This window comes from Phocoena phocoena, chromosome 16, assembly GCF_963924675.1.
Source record: "Phocoena phocoena chromosome 16, mPhoPho1.1, whole genome shotgun sequence".
Classification (NCBI taxonomy): domain Eukaryota; kingdom Metazoa; phylum Chordata; class Mammalia; order Artiodactyla; family Phocoenidae; genus Phocoena; species Phocoena phocoena.
Window position 1 is genome coordinate 75735978 of NC_089234.1, and position 14043 is coordinate 75750020.

The 14043-nt window shown below is 44.6% G+C and overlaps 1 protein-coding gene across 2 annotated transcripts; it reads left to right on the forward strand.

Moving 5' to 3' along the window:
• The first annotated feature begins 209 nt into the window (after positions 1-209).
• On the forward strand, positions 210-8178 carry ZP4 (zona pellucida glycoprotein 4). Of its 2 annotated transcripts, none has more exons than XM_065894402.1 (12): positions 210-387; positions 670-791; positions 871-973; positions 2543-2695; positions 3466-3653; positions 4194-4291; positions 5587-5717; positions 5899-6088; positions 6166-6313; positions 6624-6699; positions 7697-7813; positions 8030-8178. In XM_065894402.1, exons 1-12 carry the CDS (start codon positions 213-215, stop codon positions 8131-8133), a joined length of 1605 nt encoding a protein of 534 aa, XP_065750474.1. In that variant the 5' UTR covers positions 210-212; the 3' UTR covers positions 8134-8178. The 2 variants fall into 2 exon arrangements, with proteins under 2 accessions (XP_065750474.1, XP_065750475.1); XM_065894403.1 differs by having other exon boundaries at positions 213-387; positions 2549-2695.
• The last annotated feature ends 5865 nt before the right edge of the window (positions 8179-14043 follow it).

A 14043-nucleotide genomic window follows, 5' to 3' on the forward strand; every position in this document is an offset into this window, starting at 1 on the left:
GATGTTTAAAGCACTGCAGCTGCAGACTGTGGCCTAAAGTGAATGAAGCTGGAGGAATCACCCTTTCCAAAGGAGTGCCACCTGCATGCTACATAGATGTGCACCTGAAACGAGCTTTCCCTCTGTATATAAAGGGCATGGGGAGCGCGGGCTCTTGGGAGAGGAAGTGCAGGACAGGAAGTGCGGTCAGTCAGGCTCCCGGTGACGCTGCTATGTGGCTGCTGCAATCCCTATGGCTCTGGTTTCCGCTGTCTATTGCTCTGAGTGGTCAGCATGAGCCCAAGGCGCCAGGTTATCCCGGTGGGCTCCGCTGTGGGCTAAGGAGCTTTCAGTTCACCATAAACCTCAGCCAGGAGACAGCAACCCCTCCTGCACTAATAGCTTGGGGTAGGTTTGAAGGCTGAGCCAGGCAATGGCGTGTCTCCTCTACTGCCTAGAACTGCCCTCTGCTTCCTGTCCTAATGCTTCCCCCCCTTTGCTAAACTCTGTCGCTTCTCTCTGTAGAACGAATCTTTTAAAATGTAGCTTTGCTTCTGAATCTGATTCCCCTTTTGTTCCTCTTTTCTTGGCAGCTATCCCTGGGGTCTAAGGCAAAGCTGGCAGTCCTTTCCCAGCACTGGTGACGGTGGTGACCGACCATCTGTGCTTTCCCCCCTTACCCGCCCCCAGATAATCGCGGGCTGCCGCACAGGCTGCAGAATGACTCTGAGTGTGGGACCTGGGTCAGCGAGGGCCCTGGCAGCTCCCTGGTGGTGGACGTGTCCTACAGCGGCTGCTATGTCACTGAGTGGGTGAGTACGACCCAGCCCTCAGGAACGCTGAGACACCTGTGCCACCATCCAGGCTGACTTCCGGGGCCTGTCTCTCCAGGACTCCCACTACATCATGCCTGTTGGAGTTGAAGGAGCAGATGCGGGTGGACGCAGGACAGTTACAGAGACAAAGCTGTTCAGGTGTCCTGTGGATCTCCCAGGTAAGAGCTGGAAAATTCCAGGTTCTGGGTGGTATGGAGCTGCCTGGAAGATGCCCTCAGGCATCTTCTACCTGCTGTGTGCAGTGCCCCCAGGCACCCGTGGAGGACTATCTTCTAACTCTCCCCTCCACAGGAGACCTTAGGCTAACCACCACCTGAGCGATGACTTGGGGCCCAGGCACTGTGGGTGGTGCTGCACGTGTCACCTATAATCCCAGCCCAGCGCTGTGAGCCCTATTGATGGCCCCCAGCAGGGAGCTTACCAAGTGCCCGTCACTGGTAGGTGGCAGAGCTGGGATTCAACCAAGAGTTATCCCAGGACCAGAGCTCCCCCCGCCTTGAAGGGTAGGGAAGGAAGCTGAAGTTATCAAGGAGACTCAGCAAGTGCCTTCAAGAAGCAGACTGCGCTGAGAATAGGGCTCAGTCTCTTCAGCTAGGGACGCGACTCGATTACTTAACTGGGTAATTAATAGGAAGTATGACACCAACTCAACTCCAGCAAATCTTGCCTTGCCACCTGAGAGCCCTACCTCAGTCATAAGAGTCGAACTTGTAATTCTTCACACCTGCCTTGTTAGGCTATAGCCACTGGGGTAATACTGATAAAATACAGGATCGTAGGCCCTACTCCCCACCTACTGAATCAGAACTGCATTTCAAAATGATGGTAATTTGAAATACACTAAGATTGAGAAGTGCCTTTTAAAGAACACAATTAAGGGGCTTCCCTGGTGGTGCAGTGGTTGAGAGTCCGCCTGCCGATGCAGGGGACATGGGTTCGTGACCCAGTCCGGGAGGATCCCACATGCTGCAGAATGGCTGGGCCCATGAGCCATGGCCGCTGAGCCTGCGCGTCTGGAGCCTGTGCTTCGCAATGGGAGAGGCCACAACAGTGAGAGGCCCGCGTACCGAAAAAAAAAAAAAAAAAAAAAAAGAATTAAGAATTCTTTATTTTTAACATCTTTATTGGAGTATAATTGCTTTACAATGGTGTGTTAGTTTCTGCTTTGTAACAAAGTGAATCAGCTATACATATCCCCATATCCCCTCCCTCTTGCGTCTCCCTCCCACCCTCCCTATCCCACCCCTCTAGGTGGTCACAAAGCACCGAGCTGATCTCCGTGTGCTATGCGGCTGCTTCCCACTAGCTATCTATTTTACATTTGGTAGTGTATATATGTCAGCACTACCCTCTCACTTCATCCCAGCTTACCCTTCCCCCTCCCCGTGTCCTCATAGTCCATTCCCTACGTCTGCATCTTTATTCCTGTCCTGCCCCTAGGTTCATGAGAACCATAAGAATTCTTTACTTGAATAAAAAAGTTGAGTCTCACTGCTTCTTCCAATCTTATTGGTATTTCTTCTTCCAAAGAGGACTCCTTTCAGGGGACTCCTATAAGGTGATCTAATAGTTAATTTTCTAACTCAGTTATAATCTCTATTATGTACATATCTCTTTCAATCACATAGATATCTATGGGAATTGAATGTTAATGCTTTATAATGAAATGGCCTCTTCTTAAAGACCAAACTTTGTTACTTAGTGTTGCTCTTCTCTGCAAAATCTAGCCCTAGACATCCCAAATGCTGGCCTTTGCGACTCTATCCCAGTGTGGGACAGACTGCCATGTGCTCCTTCACCCATCACTCAAGGAGACTGTAAGCAGCTAGGCTGCTGCTACGATTCTGAAGAGGACAATTCCTGTTACTACGGAAACACGGGTGAGTCACTATATCTTTGAAATCAGCTGAAGAAAAGTGCCTGCAATTACCACTAACTAAACCCAGAGGAGGGTTTTCTCCCCCACCCCCATCCAGAAGGCAAATACTAAAGATGACCAGAGGTTGATGTATAAGCAACACCTCCTAGAACACTTGACCGTAAGTGACAGAGCTTTCTACAACCTTCCACTGTCTGTTCTCCTAGAATCCAATGTAAAGCAAGTAACTCTCAATGAACTCAAGGAGCTAAGTCTGTGTGCAAGATGCTAATTGACAGAAACGTAACCAATTCCCAAGAAATAGCCACTGGTGGCTGATTGTCTAGAGAGCTTTATTTCAAAAGATGATTATTTGTCCCAAACCATGCTCCAAGTTTTTCCCATAAAAAAAAAAGAGACCCTCATTAAACACCTAGATGCCACACTCAATTCTATGCTCTGAATTCTAGCTGATCAGTAAAACAAAGCAGGTACGGCTATCCCCATTCTACAGATGAAGTTGATGCAAAGAGGTTAAATACTCTGCTTGAGGCCACACAGTAAGTTGTGGAGGCAAGATTCAAACCCAAGTGGCCATCCAGAGCCTTGATGAAGCTCTGGATGGCTGAACCTGCATCATGGTCACTAGCTGGGAATGCAGCTTTTCTAGGAGGCGGGGGAGAGGAGGGCGGGGAATTTAAAAGAACTAAACTAAATAATTAGACTCTTGTCTGGCTGGCTCAGTAACAAGCGAGATGACCTGCCTTCAGCACAGTTGCTCTGGTGTTTCAGTGACCGCACGCTGTACCCAGGACGGCCACTTCTCCATCGCTGTGTCTCGGAATGTGACCTCACCCCCACTGCTGCTGAATTCTGTGCACTTGGCCTTCAGGAATGACAGTGAATGTAAACCTGTGATGGCAACACACACCTTTGTCCTGTTCCAGTTTCCGTTTACTGCCTGTGGTACTACAAAATGGGTGAGAAGAGCTGACCTTGGGCTCTGTTCCTGACTTGAAGTTGGGTAGGAATGCCCTAGTGATGGGGGGAGAACTGGAATAGCTTAGCCGTGACTACTGCTTGGTGTGTAGGATGGTCTCTAGGACAGAGAGGGCTTCATCACTGAGAAAGCCGAAACCTCCCCAGGGCACTCGGCTAAGTCATCCCACCTGCACTCCAGCGAGGGGCTAGCACCCCTTACCACACTGTAGAAGAACCAGTAACAGGTTCTTCCCACTGCACTGCCCTGGGAAACGAGCAGGGAGGTCAGCTGAGATCGGTAGTATTTCTGGCTGCCTCATCTGAGTACTCATAAGCCTCTTCCTGTCCCTTTGTCCTGAAAGTAAGGTGAAGTGATAAGTTGCCAGCTAGTCAATGCCACCTGCTCTTGCCTCCACTCATGTTGTGAAAAATGCAACCTATGATAGGGCAGCCTTGCTGAGCACTGAACCAAAGCAAGTTATGAGTGAAGCAGCATCTGGCTTGCAGGAGTGACAAGACTTCTTTACCTGCCCTTGTAGGTCACTGGAACCCAGGCAGTGTACGAAAACGAGCTGGTTGCAACTCGGGATGTGAGAACTTGGAGCCATGGTTCTATCACCCGAGACAGTATCTTCAGGTAAGGGTCTTAGTTAACCTGACCTTACTTGACCAGAATGCCTGACTTCCCTTCTCACATAAAGCAGGAGTTCCAGAGTAAACATGAGTCCAGAAATGACCATCTCCTCATGACAGGAGAATCTCAACTGCCTTGCTTGTCCGATCTCACTGACCATTATTTGATCCAGTAGCCCTGCATTACTGCCACCAACTTGATCTAAGCCTCAAACTTACCTGACTTCTAATTCATTTCACCGGGTCTTTTGTCTCTCACTCTGGTCTCTTCCTTCTACCCCCACTGTTTAAGCTGTAGCAAAATGAATCCCTTTAAAACCTTAGCATACTTAAAGCTTTCTCTTGGTCTTCCTAGAGCTGAAGCTTAATGTCATGAGCATAGCTTGCAGGGCCCTGCATGGAACTGCTACTACTTCTCCAGCCTAACCTTTCTCAGTCCTTCCCTCACTATTCCCTAACCCCAGACTGTGCTTCTAGAGCATTCAGTGGCCCTCAGACTTCTTGCCTCCATACTTTACTCTATCTATCTCTGTAACTTTTATCAAATCCCCTGCAACATCTTCCCTGACTACCCCCTCCTCAGAAGGTACGTTCTTCTCATAGTACCATATCTATTTCTTAATTGAAGTATAGTTGATTTACAATGTTTTAATTTCTGCTGTACAGCAAAGTGATTCGGTTATATATTTTTTTCATATTTTCCATTATGGTTTGCTACAGGATATGGAATATAGTTCCCTGTGCTGTACAGTAGGACCTTATTTATCCAGTCTGTATGTAATAGTTAGCATCTGCTAATCCCAAACTCCCAATCCATCCCTCCCCCATGCCCTCTCCCCCTTGGCAACCACAAGTCTATTCTGTCTGTGAGTCTGTCTCTGTTTCATAGATAAGTTCATTTGTGTCCTATTTTAGATTCCACATGTAAGTGATATCATATGATATTTGTCTTTGTGTCTGATTTCACTTAGTATGACCATCTGTGGGTCCATCCATGTTGCTGCAACTGGCATCATTTCATTCTTTTTTATGGCTGAGTAGTGTTCCATTGTATCTACCACACCTTTATCCATTCATCTGTTGACCATATCTGTTTCTTGTATGGTTTTTATATCAAACTCTCAAACACTGATCTTGTTGACATATCAGTCTCCCCAATGATAGTTCTCACAAGGCCAGAATCACACAACACGTTTATAAACTTGTTCTAACACCTATCACTTAACGGTTCCTCAAACCTTAAAGAGGTGACATGGTCCACCCACCCAAGATAGTAGCTGAAACCTTATTGTTCTGCAGGCTTCGAATCAGCTGTAGCTACTCTGTAAGCAGCAATGCTCTTCCAGTGAATGTCCAGGTGTTTACTGTCCCGCCACCCCTTCCTGAGACCCAGCCTGGACACCTCACTCTGGAACTTCAGATTGCCAAAGGTAAGACCCTCTTTCGTGGAGAATCTGGCCTCTAGACCAAGTCTTGTCACTCCTCTGGGCGTCAAGACCCTACCTTGGTAACAAGATATGTGCCAGAGGTGTTTATGTGGGTGATGGTCTATCTCAAGTCACCAGAGGTTCCAAGCTTTTTACTACTTCAATTTGTTTTGGCCTCTTGCAGACAAACACTATAGCTCCTACTACACTGCTAGTGACTACCCAGTGGTGAAGTTGCTTCGGGATCCCATCTACGTGGAAGTCTCCATCCAACACAGAACAGACCCCAGTCTAGAGCTGCGCCTACACCAGTGTTGGGCCACACCCAGCACAAACACCCTGCTCCAGCCCCAGTGGCCCATGCTGGTAAATGGGTAAGTGGCTTTTTCCTGCACCTGTGTTTAAACACCCTCCACGGAGCCCATCTTGACTGCCAGATATCCTTGCTTAGATGCCCCTACACTGGAGACAACTATCAGACCAAACTGATCCCTGTCCAGAGAGCCTTGGACCTGCCGTTTCCTTCTCACTACCAGCGCTTCAGCATTTCCACCTTCAGTTTCGTGGACTCAGTGGCAAAGCAGGCACTCAAGGGACCGGTATGATGCCACCTTCTGTGTTCTTCAGCAGGGCTCTAAACCCCCCAGCTCAAGTGCTTTCACACCGTCTCTTTCTTCAGCCAAAGTGGCCGTTAAACATTGGTTGTTGGTAGCGCTTTGGAGCAATCAAGGGATGCGAATGGCATGTGTGACATGTCAACTAGAATCGAGTATTTTAGTGATTCTGTGATGTCAGCTTGGTTTTTCAGGATTTTCTGAAACTTCTTGATTTCTTCCTGGGGGAGACAAAGCAGGTTTGAAGACTTATCATGATGTGTTGTACCACGATCCCAATTCTTTTGGCTCCCAGGTGTATCTGCACTGCAGTGCATCGGTCTGCCAGCCTGCTGGGACACCATCCTGTGTGACAACCTGTCCTGCCAGACGTAAGTTTCCAAGCTGTCTACACCAGAGGACAGATTTCAGTGTATTTGTATTTCAGATCAAACCTTCTTTAGCCTGTGGCAAATGAGTCAAACCAAAGATTCATCTTATTAACGAAGCTTCCTTAAGTACTTTCACGATGCAGTAGAACAGAAATACAGCTAGTTTCCTAGAATTCCAGGCCTTCTAAATATAAGCTATAAATTCTGAAAACTCTCAGCTTTAGCTTTTCTCCATATAAATTTTGACTTAGCCAGGAGTCAAATGGGTTCACAGCCTATAATCTAATAAAACATTTCTGGTCTATCCAGATATAAATGTAGACCTCTATACTTGCTTGAAGGCAGGTCTGGCAACAAGGCCTGAAGGCTTACACGTAGAATAGGATTGCAGACTTAGAGTTACGTGCTCTAATGATCAGGCCCAATGCTCGTACAGCTGTATACTCCACCTGATCCCACAAATCTTACCTGGCTCCTGAATCAATTGGGATTCATGACCCCTGAAGCTTTAAGTCCCTTATGGCAAAAAAAAACACCTCATAGTATTTTTCATAACTATCATCTAATAGATGAAATATTCAACATCCAACTGCAATGATGCAATGATACATACACTGGTATACATATATGTCTATAAAAACTAAAACTTTGAAAAGTTCAAAGATCTACAACTGGCAGTAGAAATAGGATTCAAACAGAGCTCTGCTATTAGTGTCTTACCAGGTACCTTTATATCATAGGGTCTCAGTACTAAGGTACAACTGTTTAAGCATCTCTATGTAAGAAGAATGACAGTTTGGGGATAGTCCAAAGTCATCATTTCTCTGGAAGTGTTAATACAAATGAGCAAGTCTGAGACTTTGTATTGAACACATTGAGGTTTTTCTTGAGGCCCACGGAGCAGAACTATCCATACCAAGCGATCTGGCACTATTTTAGACTCCTTAACCACTCAAACCACATGTACTAACAAATCCCTAACTCATCTCTCCAACAGGAAGAAGAAGCTCTGACATGCATTTTCAGAACAGCACTGCTAGCATTTCTAGCCAGGGTCCCATGATTTTACTCCAAGCCACTCAGGACTCCTCAGAAAAGCTCCATAAATACTCAAGTGAGTGGAAGGAGACCCCCGGGAGGTCCCGTATCTGAACCATTGGTCAAACCAAAGCTACTTGCTCACCCCTGCTTCCCTTACTGATTTGGTCAATGTGAACTTCAGAAGGAATTGTCTAGCTTTTTTTCCTGTAGCTCAAGACTGGCAGTCTTTATTGGGATGTAGAATCACTTGATTTTTCAGCATGCATTAATCTACCTTTCCATCCTACAGGATCTCCTGTAGACTCCCAAGCACTGTGGGTGGCTGGCCTTTCTGGAACCTTAATCATTGGAGCCTTGTTAGTGTCCTACCTGGCCATCAGGAAACAGAGATGAGCTACTCAGACCAAATGTGTTAATAAAACCAGATTGCACTGCTAGCCTGTGCTCAGCTTCTCATTTGAAAGGTAAAAAGTAATTTCTTTACACTAGCTCATCTACTGTTAGCATCACCTCTTTCCAGCTTGGGGTAATTTTTTCTTCTGCAGCCCTCCTATCTTCTGAAGAGAACATTTCAGTAGAATTTCACAGTTGGTTGACAACTCAAGCAGAATCTACAAGGACTTAGTACCTCAGGCTTAGCAGATCTTTTACAGGTTTATGAGGGTGTAGAACGAAACTCTTCCACAAAGTTGATCAAACTTAGGTAGAACTAGTCTAGAGCTAGTCAAGAATCTTCTAGCTCAGGGGGCCCCAACCCCTGGGCCATGGACCCGTACCGGTCCTCGGCCTGTTAGGAACTGGGCCTCACAGCAGGAGATGAGCAGTGGGCAAGTGAATGAAGCTTCATCTGCCACTCCCCCGTCGCTCCCCACTGCTGGCGTTACCATCTGAACCACCCCTCCACCACCCCCGTCTGTGGAAAAATTGTCTTCCATGAAACCGGTCCCTGGTGCCAAAAAAGGTTGGGGACCGCTGTTCTAGACCGTTGGTTCTCCAACTTTCGTGTGCATCAGGAACAAAGGAGGGCTGATGGAAACAGTTACTGCCCCCACCCCCAGACTTTGATTAAGTAGGTCTGGGCTGAGGCTTATGAACTTGCATTTATCACCATTCCTCAGGTGATCCTGATCTTTCTATTCCAAGCATTACAGTTGGAAAACTAATGCCTAAAAAAGTATCTGATCATGAATTGATCAACTGCGAGTAGCTTGATCAGAAGAGGCTTTGTTTTGCCCCAGAACCAGCAAGTAATTTCACAGTTTAGTAGCTCTTAAGATTAGTAGAAAAAACAGGAGAAGAATGAATTATCCTGACTTCTCAAGGTGAATGTCCTACTCAAAGAACTCTGGTAACTAACACTGTTAGCCAACCTCTGTGGATCTCCTCTGTCCCCAGTGGGGGAGCTATGAAAGTATGCCTGGTTAAATAAGATTAAGACCATTCATCTTCATGGAGCAACTTCCAGGTCACTTTGAGGTGTAAAGTTGTTTCTAGCTTGGAGTGCTTAGTAAAAAAGCTCCTTCCTGTATACAACAACCTTGTGCAGTGTCCTACTTGGAATCAAAATGGCTGTTAGAACGTGGTGAACATGATGGTGTTACTGGCACTAGGTTATAAAAGACAGCACGGCTTCTGCCTTGGATCATTTGCTCTGGAGAAGCTTGCTGTTATGCCACAATAAGGATGCTGAAGCAGCCCTGTGGAGGAGGACTGAGGCCCCCCAGCCAAGAGCTGTGTGAATGAGCCTCCTTGGAAGCTGATCCTCTAGCCCTAGTCCACATCTAACCAAAACCTCATGAAAGACGGCACCAGAGCCACCCAGCTGAGCCACTTCCAAATACCTGCTCCACCACAACTATGAGAAATGATTAATATAAGCTACTACAGTTTGGGGTGACTATTTTTTTTAAGGCACAATAGATAACTAAGCCAAACAGTCCTTAAACTTCTTTGTGAAGATGTCTTATCTTGGATATCAAGGAGTAGAACTGCACAAAGTGTATGGTTTGGCCATTGCTTATGAAGTTAAAACATCTTCCAAAGTATTTCTAATAACACTCATACTAGCTTTGTAAAGAGTTTAAGTTGCTCTAAATCCCGTAAGGATAGGCATCTGTTTTGGGGAGGTGAACAGTCGATAGTTTGTGTTATAGTCTAGTGTTGGCTCCTCCTCCTTAGCTTATGCCTAGTCCAGCCTATGGGGGCCCACAGCTGTCTCCTGTCCCCTCTGTCATCACTCTTTTTTATATAATTTTTATTGGTATAGTTGATTTACAATGTTGTATTGTACAGCAGAATGAATCTGTTATACATGTATCTACTTTTTTAGATTCTTCTCCCATATAAGCCGTTAGAGTATTGAGTAGAGTTCCCTGTGCTATACAGTAGGCCCTTATTAGGTATCTATTTTATATATAGTAGTGTATGTGTGTGTCAATCCTGATCTTCCAATTTATCTCTCTCCCACTGTTAACCACCCCATAATCATAAGTTCCCTTTTTGTTTAAGATTTTTTTGATGGACCATTTTTAAAGTCTTTATTGAATTTGTTACAATATTGCTTCTGTTTTATATTTTGGTGTTTTGGCCGCGAGGCATGTGGGATCTTAGCTCCCCAACCAGGGATTGAACCCACAACCCCTATATTGAAGGTGAAGTCCTAATAACCACTGGACTGCCAGGGAAGTCCCTTATTTTCTATAGCTGTAAGTCTACTTCTATTTTGTAGATAAGTTCATTTGTAGCCTTTTGTAGATTCCCCATAAGTGATATCATATATTTGTCTTTGTCTGACTTCATTTAGTATGATAATCTTTAGTTTCATCTGTGTTGCTGCAAATGGCATTACTTTGTCCTTTTTCGTGGTTGAGTAATGTTCCCTTGTATATATGTAGCACATCTTTATCCATTCATCTGTTGATGGACATTTAGGTTGCTTCCAGGTCCTGGCTATTGTAAATAGTGCTACAATGAACATTGGGGTGCATGTATCTTTTAGATTTATAGTTTTCTCCAGATGTATGCCCAGGAGTGGAATTGCAGGATTATGTGGTAGCTATATTTTTAGTTTTTTAAGGAACCTCTATACTGTTCTCCATAGTGGCTCTACCAGTTTACATTCCCACCATCAGCGTAGCAGGGTTCCCTTTTCTCCATACCCTCTCCAGCACTTATTGTTTGTAGATTTTTTTATGAGGGCCATTCTGACCAGTGTAAGGTGATACCTCATTGTAGTTTTGATTTGCATTTCTCTAATAATTAGTGATGTTGAGCATCCTTTCATGTGCTTTGTAACCATCTGTATCATTGCTCTAGTTTCTGACACTGCAAGTTCGTAACTGCAGATTTTGTTAGGACTGTTTCCTCCTCAGTGTTAGCAAGCTGGGGCGTGGTTGCTGTTGGTGTCTAATCAGCCGACAAGCAAGGGAACTTTAAGCCAATGAAATATACTAGAATTCACAAAAATTGTAAGACTGAGACAAAATCAACATGTTCAGAGTCAATGAGAATAAAGATGTGCTGGTCACCAACCATGTAGGGACCTAAGAAGTATTAAGTTTCCTTCATTTTTCCAGGGAAACAGTTTTATCTTAGGGCAGATCGAAGAAAACCCAAAGCAGCTGGCAGAAGACTGCAAACAGCATCTTGACATCAGCCCCATGTATTGAAACATTATTTTATTGGATCTTCATGTTCAATGAAATAACTCTTTCATACTAGGGATGGACAGTAGAGGACTCTATTTCAACAACCAACAAGAAACTTAACTTATGTGGTCTGGGAACAGGAGAAACAATAGGAAACCAGAAGTTGAACCTGATATCACAGTAGCCATTCAGATGGAATCCTGTGATTTTTAATACAGAATACCAACCTCCTGCTACCCAGAATATTCGCACCAGGCTATGGCATGACTGTTGGCCAGACATTTAATCTCTACAGACTCAACATTCTCACTCCTGAAGTAAGGACTAAATTATTTCTTTCTGTCTTTAAGAATAATCTAAGAACGAAAAATTTAATCTCCTTCAGTTATTTTCCATTTGTCCTGCTTCCTAGTTCTCCCTTGGAAATTGTACTTCCCTGATTCCTTGCTCAGAATTTTCATGCTGTGGGCTGGTGATGTGCTTTTGTGTCTTACACCACAGCATACTTCTGCCGTCTGAAAGCTAAAGCCTACCTTTTATTTAATAAAAGTCTGAGCAAGACTTACTGCAATAGCCATAGGCCAGAGGTAGCAGAAATTAGGTAGTTCTGCCACTTACCAACTTCTCACTTTTTCCAAGAAGTATTGCTTTGATGTGAGACTGAGGACATTGCCACAGAGAAATAAATCACCTTCCCAACACTCCTAAGTAGCCCAGTCAGGTGATGAGAAATGGCCAAATCAAATGAAGGCTCTCATTTCGAGCGAAGTGGCTGGGAATGGAGGGAGCAGAGAAGAAAGGGCTGACTACACGAAGATTTATGGTTGTAAAATAAAGAATAGGTTTCAGTGATATTGGATAAAATTTGTTATACCAAAAGAATTTTGTCTTATCTCAATATGGGAATAAAGGGTTGGATCGTAATAGCTACTTCAAGTTTACCAGGTGTTCTTATTATGTGCCTGGTCAGTTAATTGTCCCCTAATCGGCGTAGAAGCACTGCTGTCTCAAAAGGTTGAATTTGGTTTACATGTGTCAAAAATACCTATGATGTCAGTTTTTAGATAAGGCATCTGCTTTCTTACCCCGAGAGTTAGTCTTGTTGTCCTCTGTGGGATAAATGTTAGGGACTGGGGGCTGGGGAGCAGGTGGAGATCAGGGAGAGGGGAAAAGGGCCAGCCTCAGGAGAGAGACGCACATATCCACCAGACAGAGTGATTCCTCACCATGGCAGAGGCATACCAGAGAGGCAGCCCTGAGGCCGAGGAGGTGCTTGTTTGGAGGTCAGGTTCCTGTTCCCAGTGGCCTTCATGGCTGCTTGTGCTACCCAGATCTTACCGAAGTCAGACTTTTATCCTAAAAATTCCCTCGTCCTTGTCCAGGACAAAGAGCCTGGCACAGACCAGGAGGTCAGGGAACATTTGCTGAGTGAATCACACCAAACTATGACATAATTTAACCAGATTTAAAGGAGCCTAGAAAATTCCCAGAGAATGGATGGCCGGATTTTAACCAGAACACACTCATCCCCTAGTATAGGAGCTCCTGACCAGGCAGGGCTTTTAGGGTATGCAGACTGTCTGTCTCTGTTGGCAGCCCCTCGTCGTTCACAGGAATGACAAAAACTTCATGATAAATATGGACTGTCCCTTTGTGCAAACTTACATCTTTATCTTTTGACAACTAGGAAAGCCACAGATTTCAAATTTCCCATTAAAACACCTACATCTTGTTTCTCCCCTGAGGAAAAGTACTTAAGCAAGGAATAAAACTGCCACAAAGAAAAATCACAAATCCAGTAGCAACTATAGTGTGCTTTTCTCTTCAGAAGCCTAGCCTTTGGTTCTCATAGTTTAACATCCTTATTGACATATAACTCACATTCCATACAATTATCCATTTAATTTGTACAATTCAGCGGTGGTTTAGTATATTCAGAGTTGTGCAACCATCACTAAATTTTAGAACGTTTTCATCATCCTCAAAGAAACCCCATTAGAAGCCACTCCTGATTCCCACCACTCCCCCACCCCCGACATTCACTAATCTACTGTCTGTCTCTATAGATATGTCTGATCTGGAGCAGCTCACATAAATGAAATCATATACGTGGCCTTTTGTGACTGGCTTCTTTCATTGCATAATGTTTTCAAGGTTCGTTTATGCCACATCATGTGTCTGTACTTCAGTCCTTTTTAGGACTGGATAATATTCCATTGTTACATTTTGTGTATCTATTTATCAGTTGATGGGCATTTGGGTTGTTTCCACCTTTGGCTACTAAGAATAATCCTGCCATGAATTTGTGTACAAGTTCTTGTATGGACATATATTTTTCTCTAGGTTATATACCTAGGAATAGAATTTCTGGGTCATCTGGTAACTCCATGTTTAACGTTTTGAGAAACTTAACTGTTTTCCAAAGTGGTTCCACCATTTTACATTCCCACCAACAATGTATGAGGGTCCCAATTTCTCCACATCCTCACCAACATTTATTATCTCATACTGCAAAGTAACATTTATAAATGATTCTTTTTTTATTGGAGTATAATTGATTTACGGCATTGTGTTAGTTTATACGTATATCCTCTCCCTCTTAAGCCTCCCTCCCCACCCCCCCATCCAGATCCCACCCCCTAGGTCACCACAGAAC

Bases quoted from the DNA above. Each gene is read 5' to 3' on its own strand.
- ZP4 (XM_065894402.1), top strand. From the start codon at position 213: ATGTGGCTGCTGCAATCCCTATGGCTCTGGTTTCCGCTGTCTATTGCT. The intron at 3,654-4,193 runs GTGAGAAGAGCT...CTGCCCTTGTAG, and splicing joins CCTGTGGTACTACAAAATGG to GTCACTGGAACCCAGGCAGT. The intron at 6,314-6,623 runs GTATGATGCCAC...TTTGGCTCCCAG, and splicing joins AGCAGGCACTCAAGGGACCG to GTGTATCTGCACTGCAGTGC.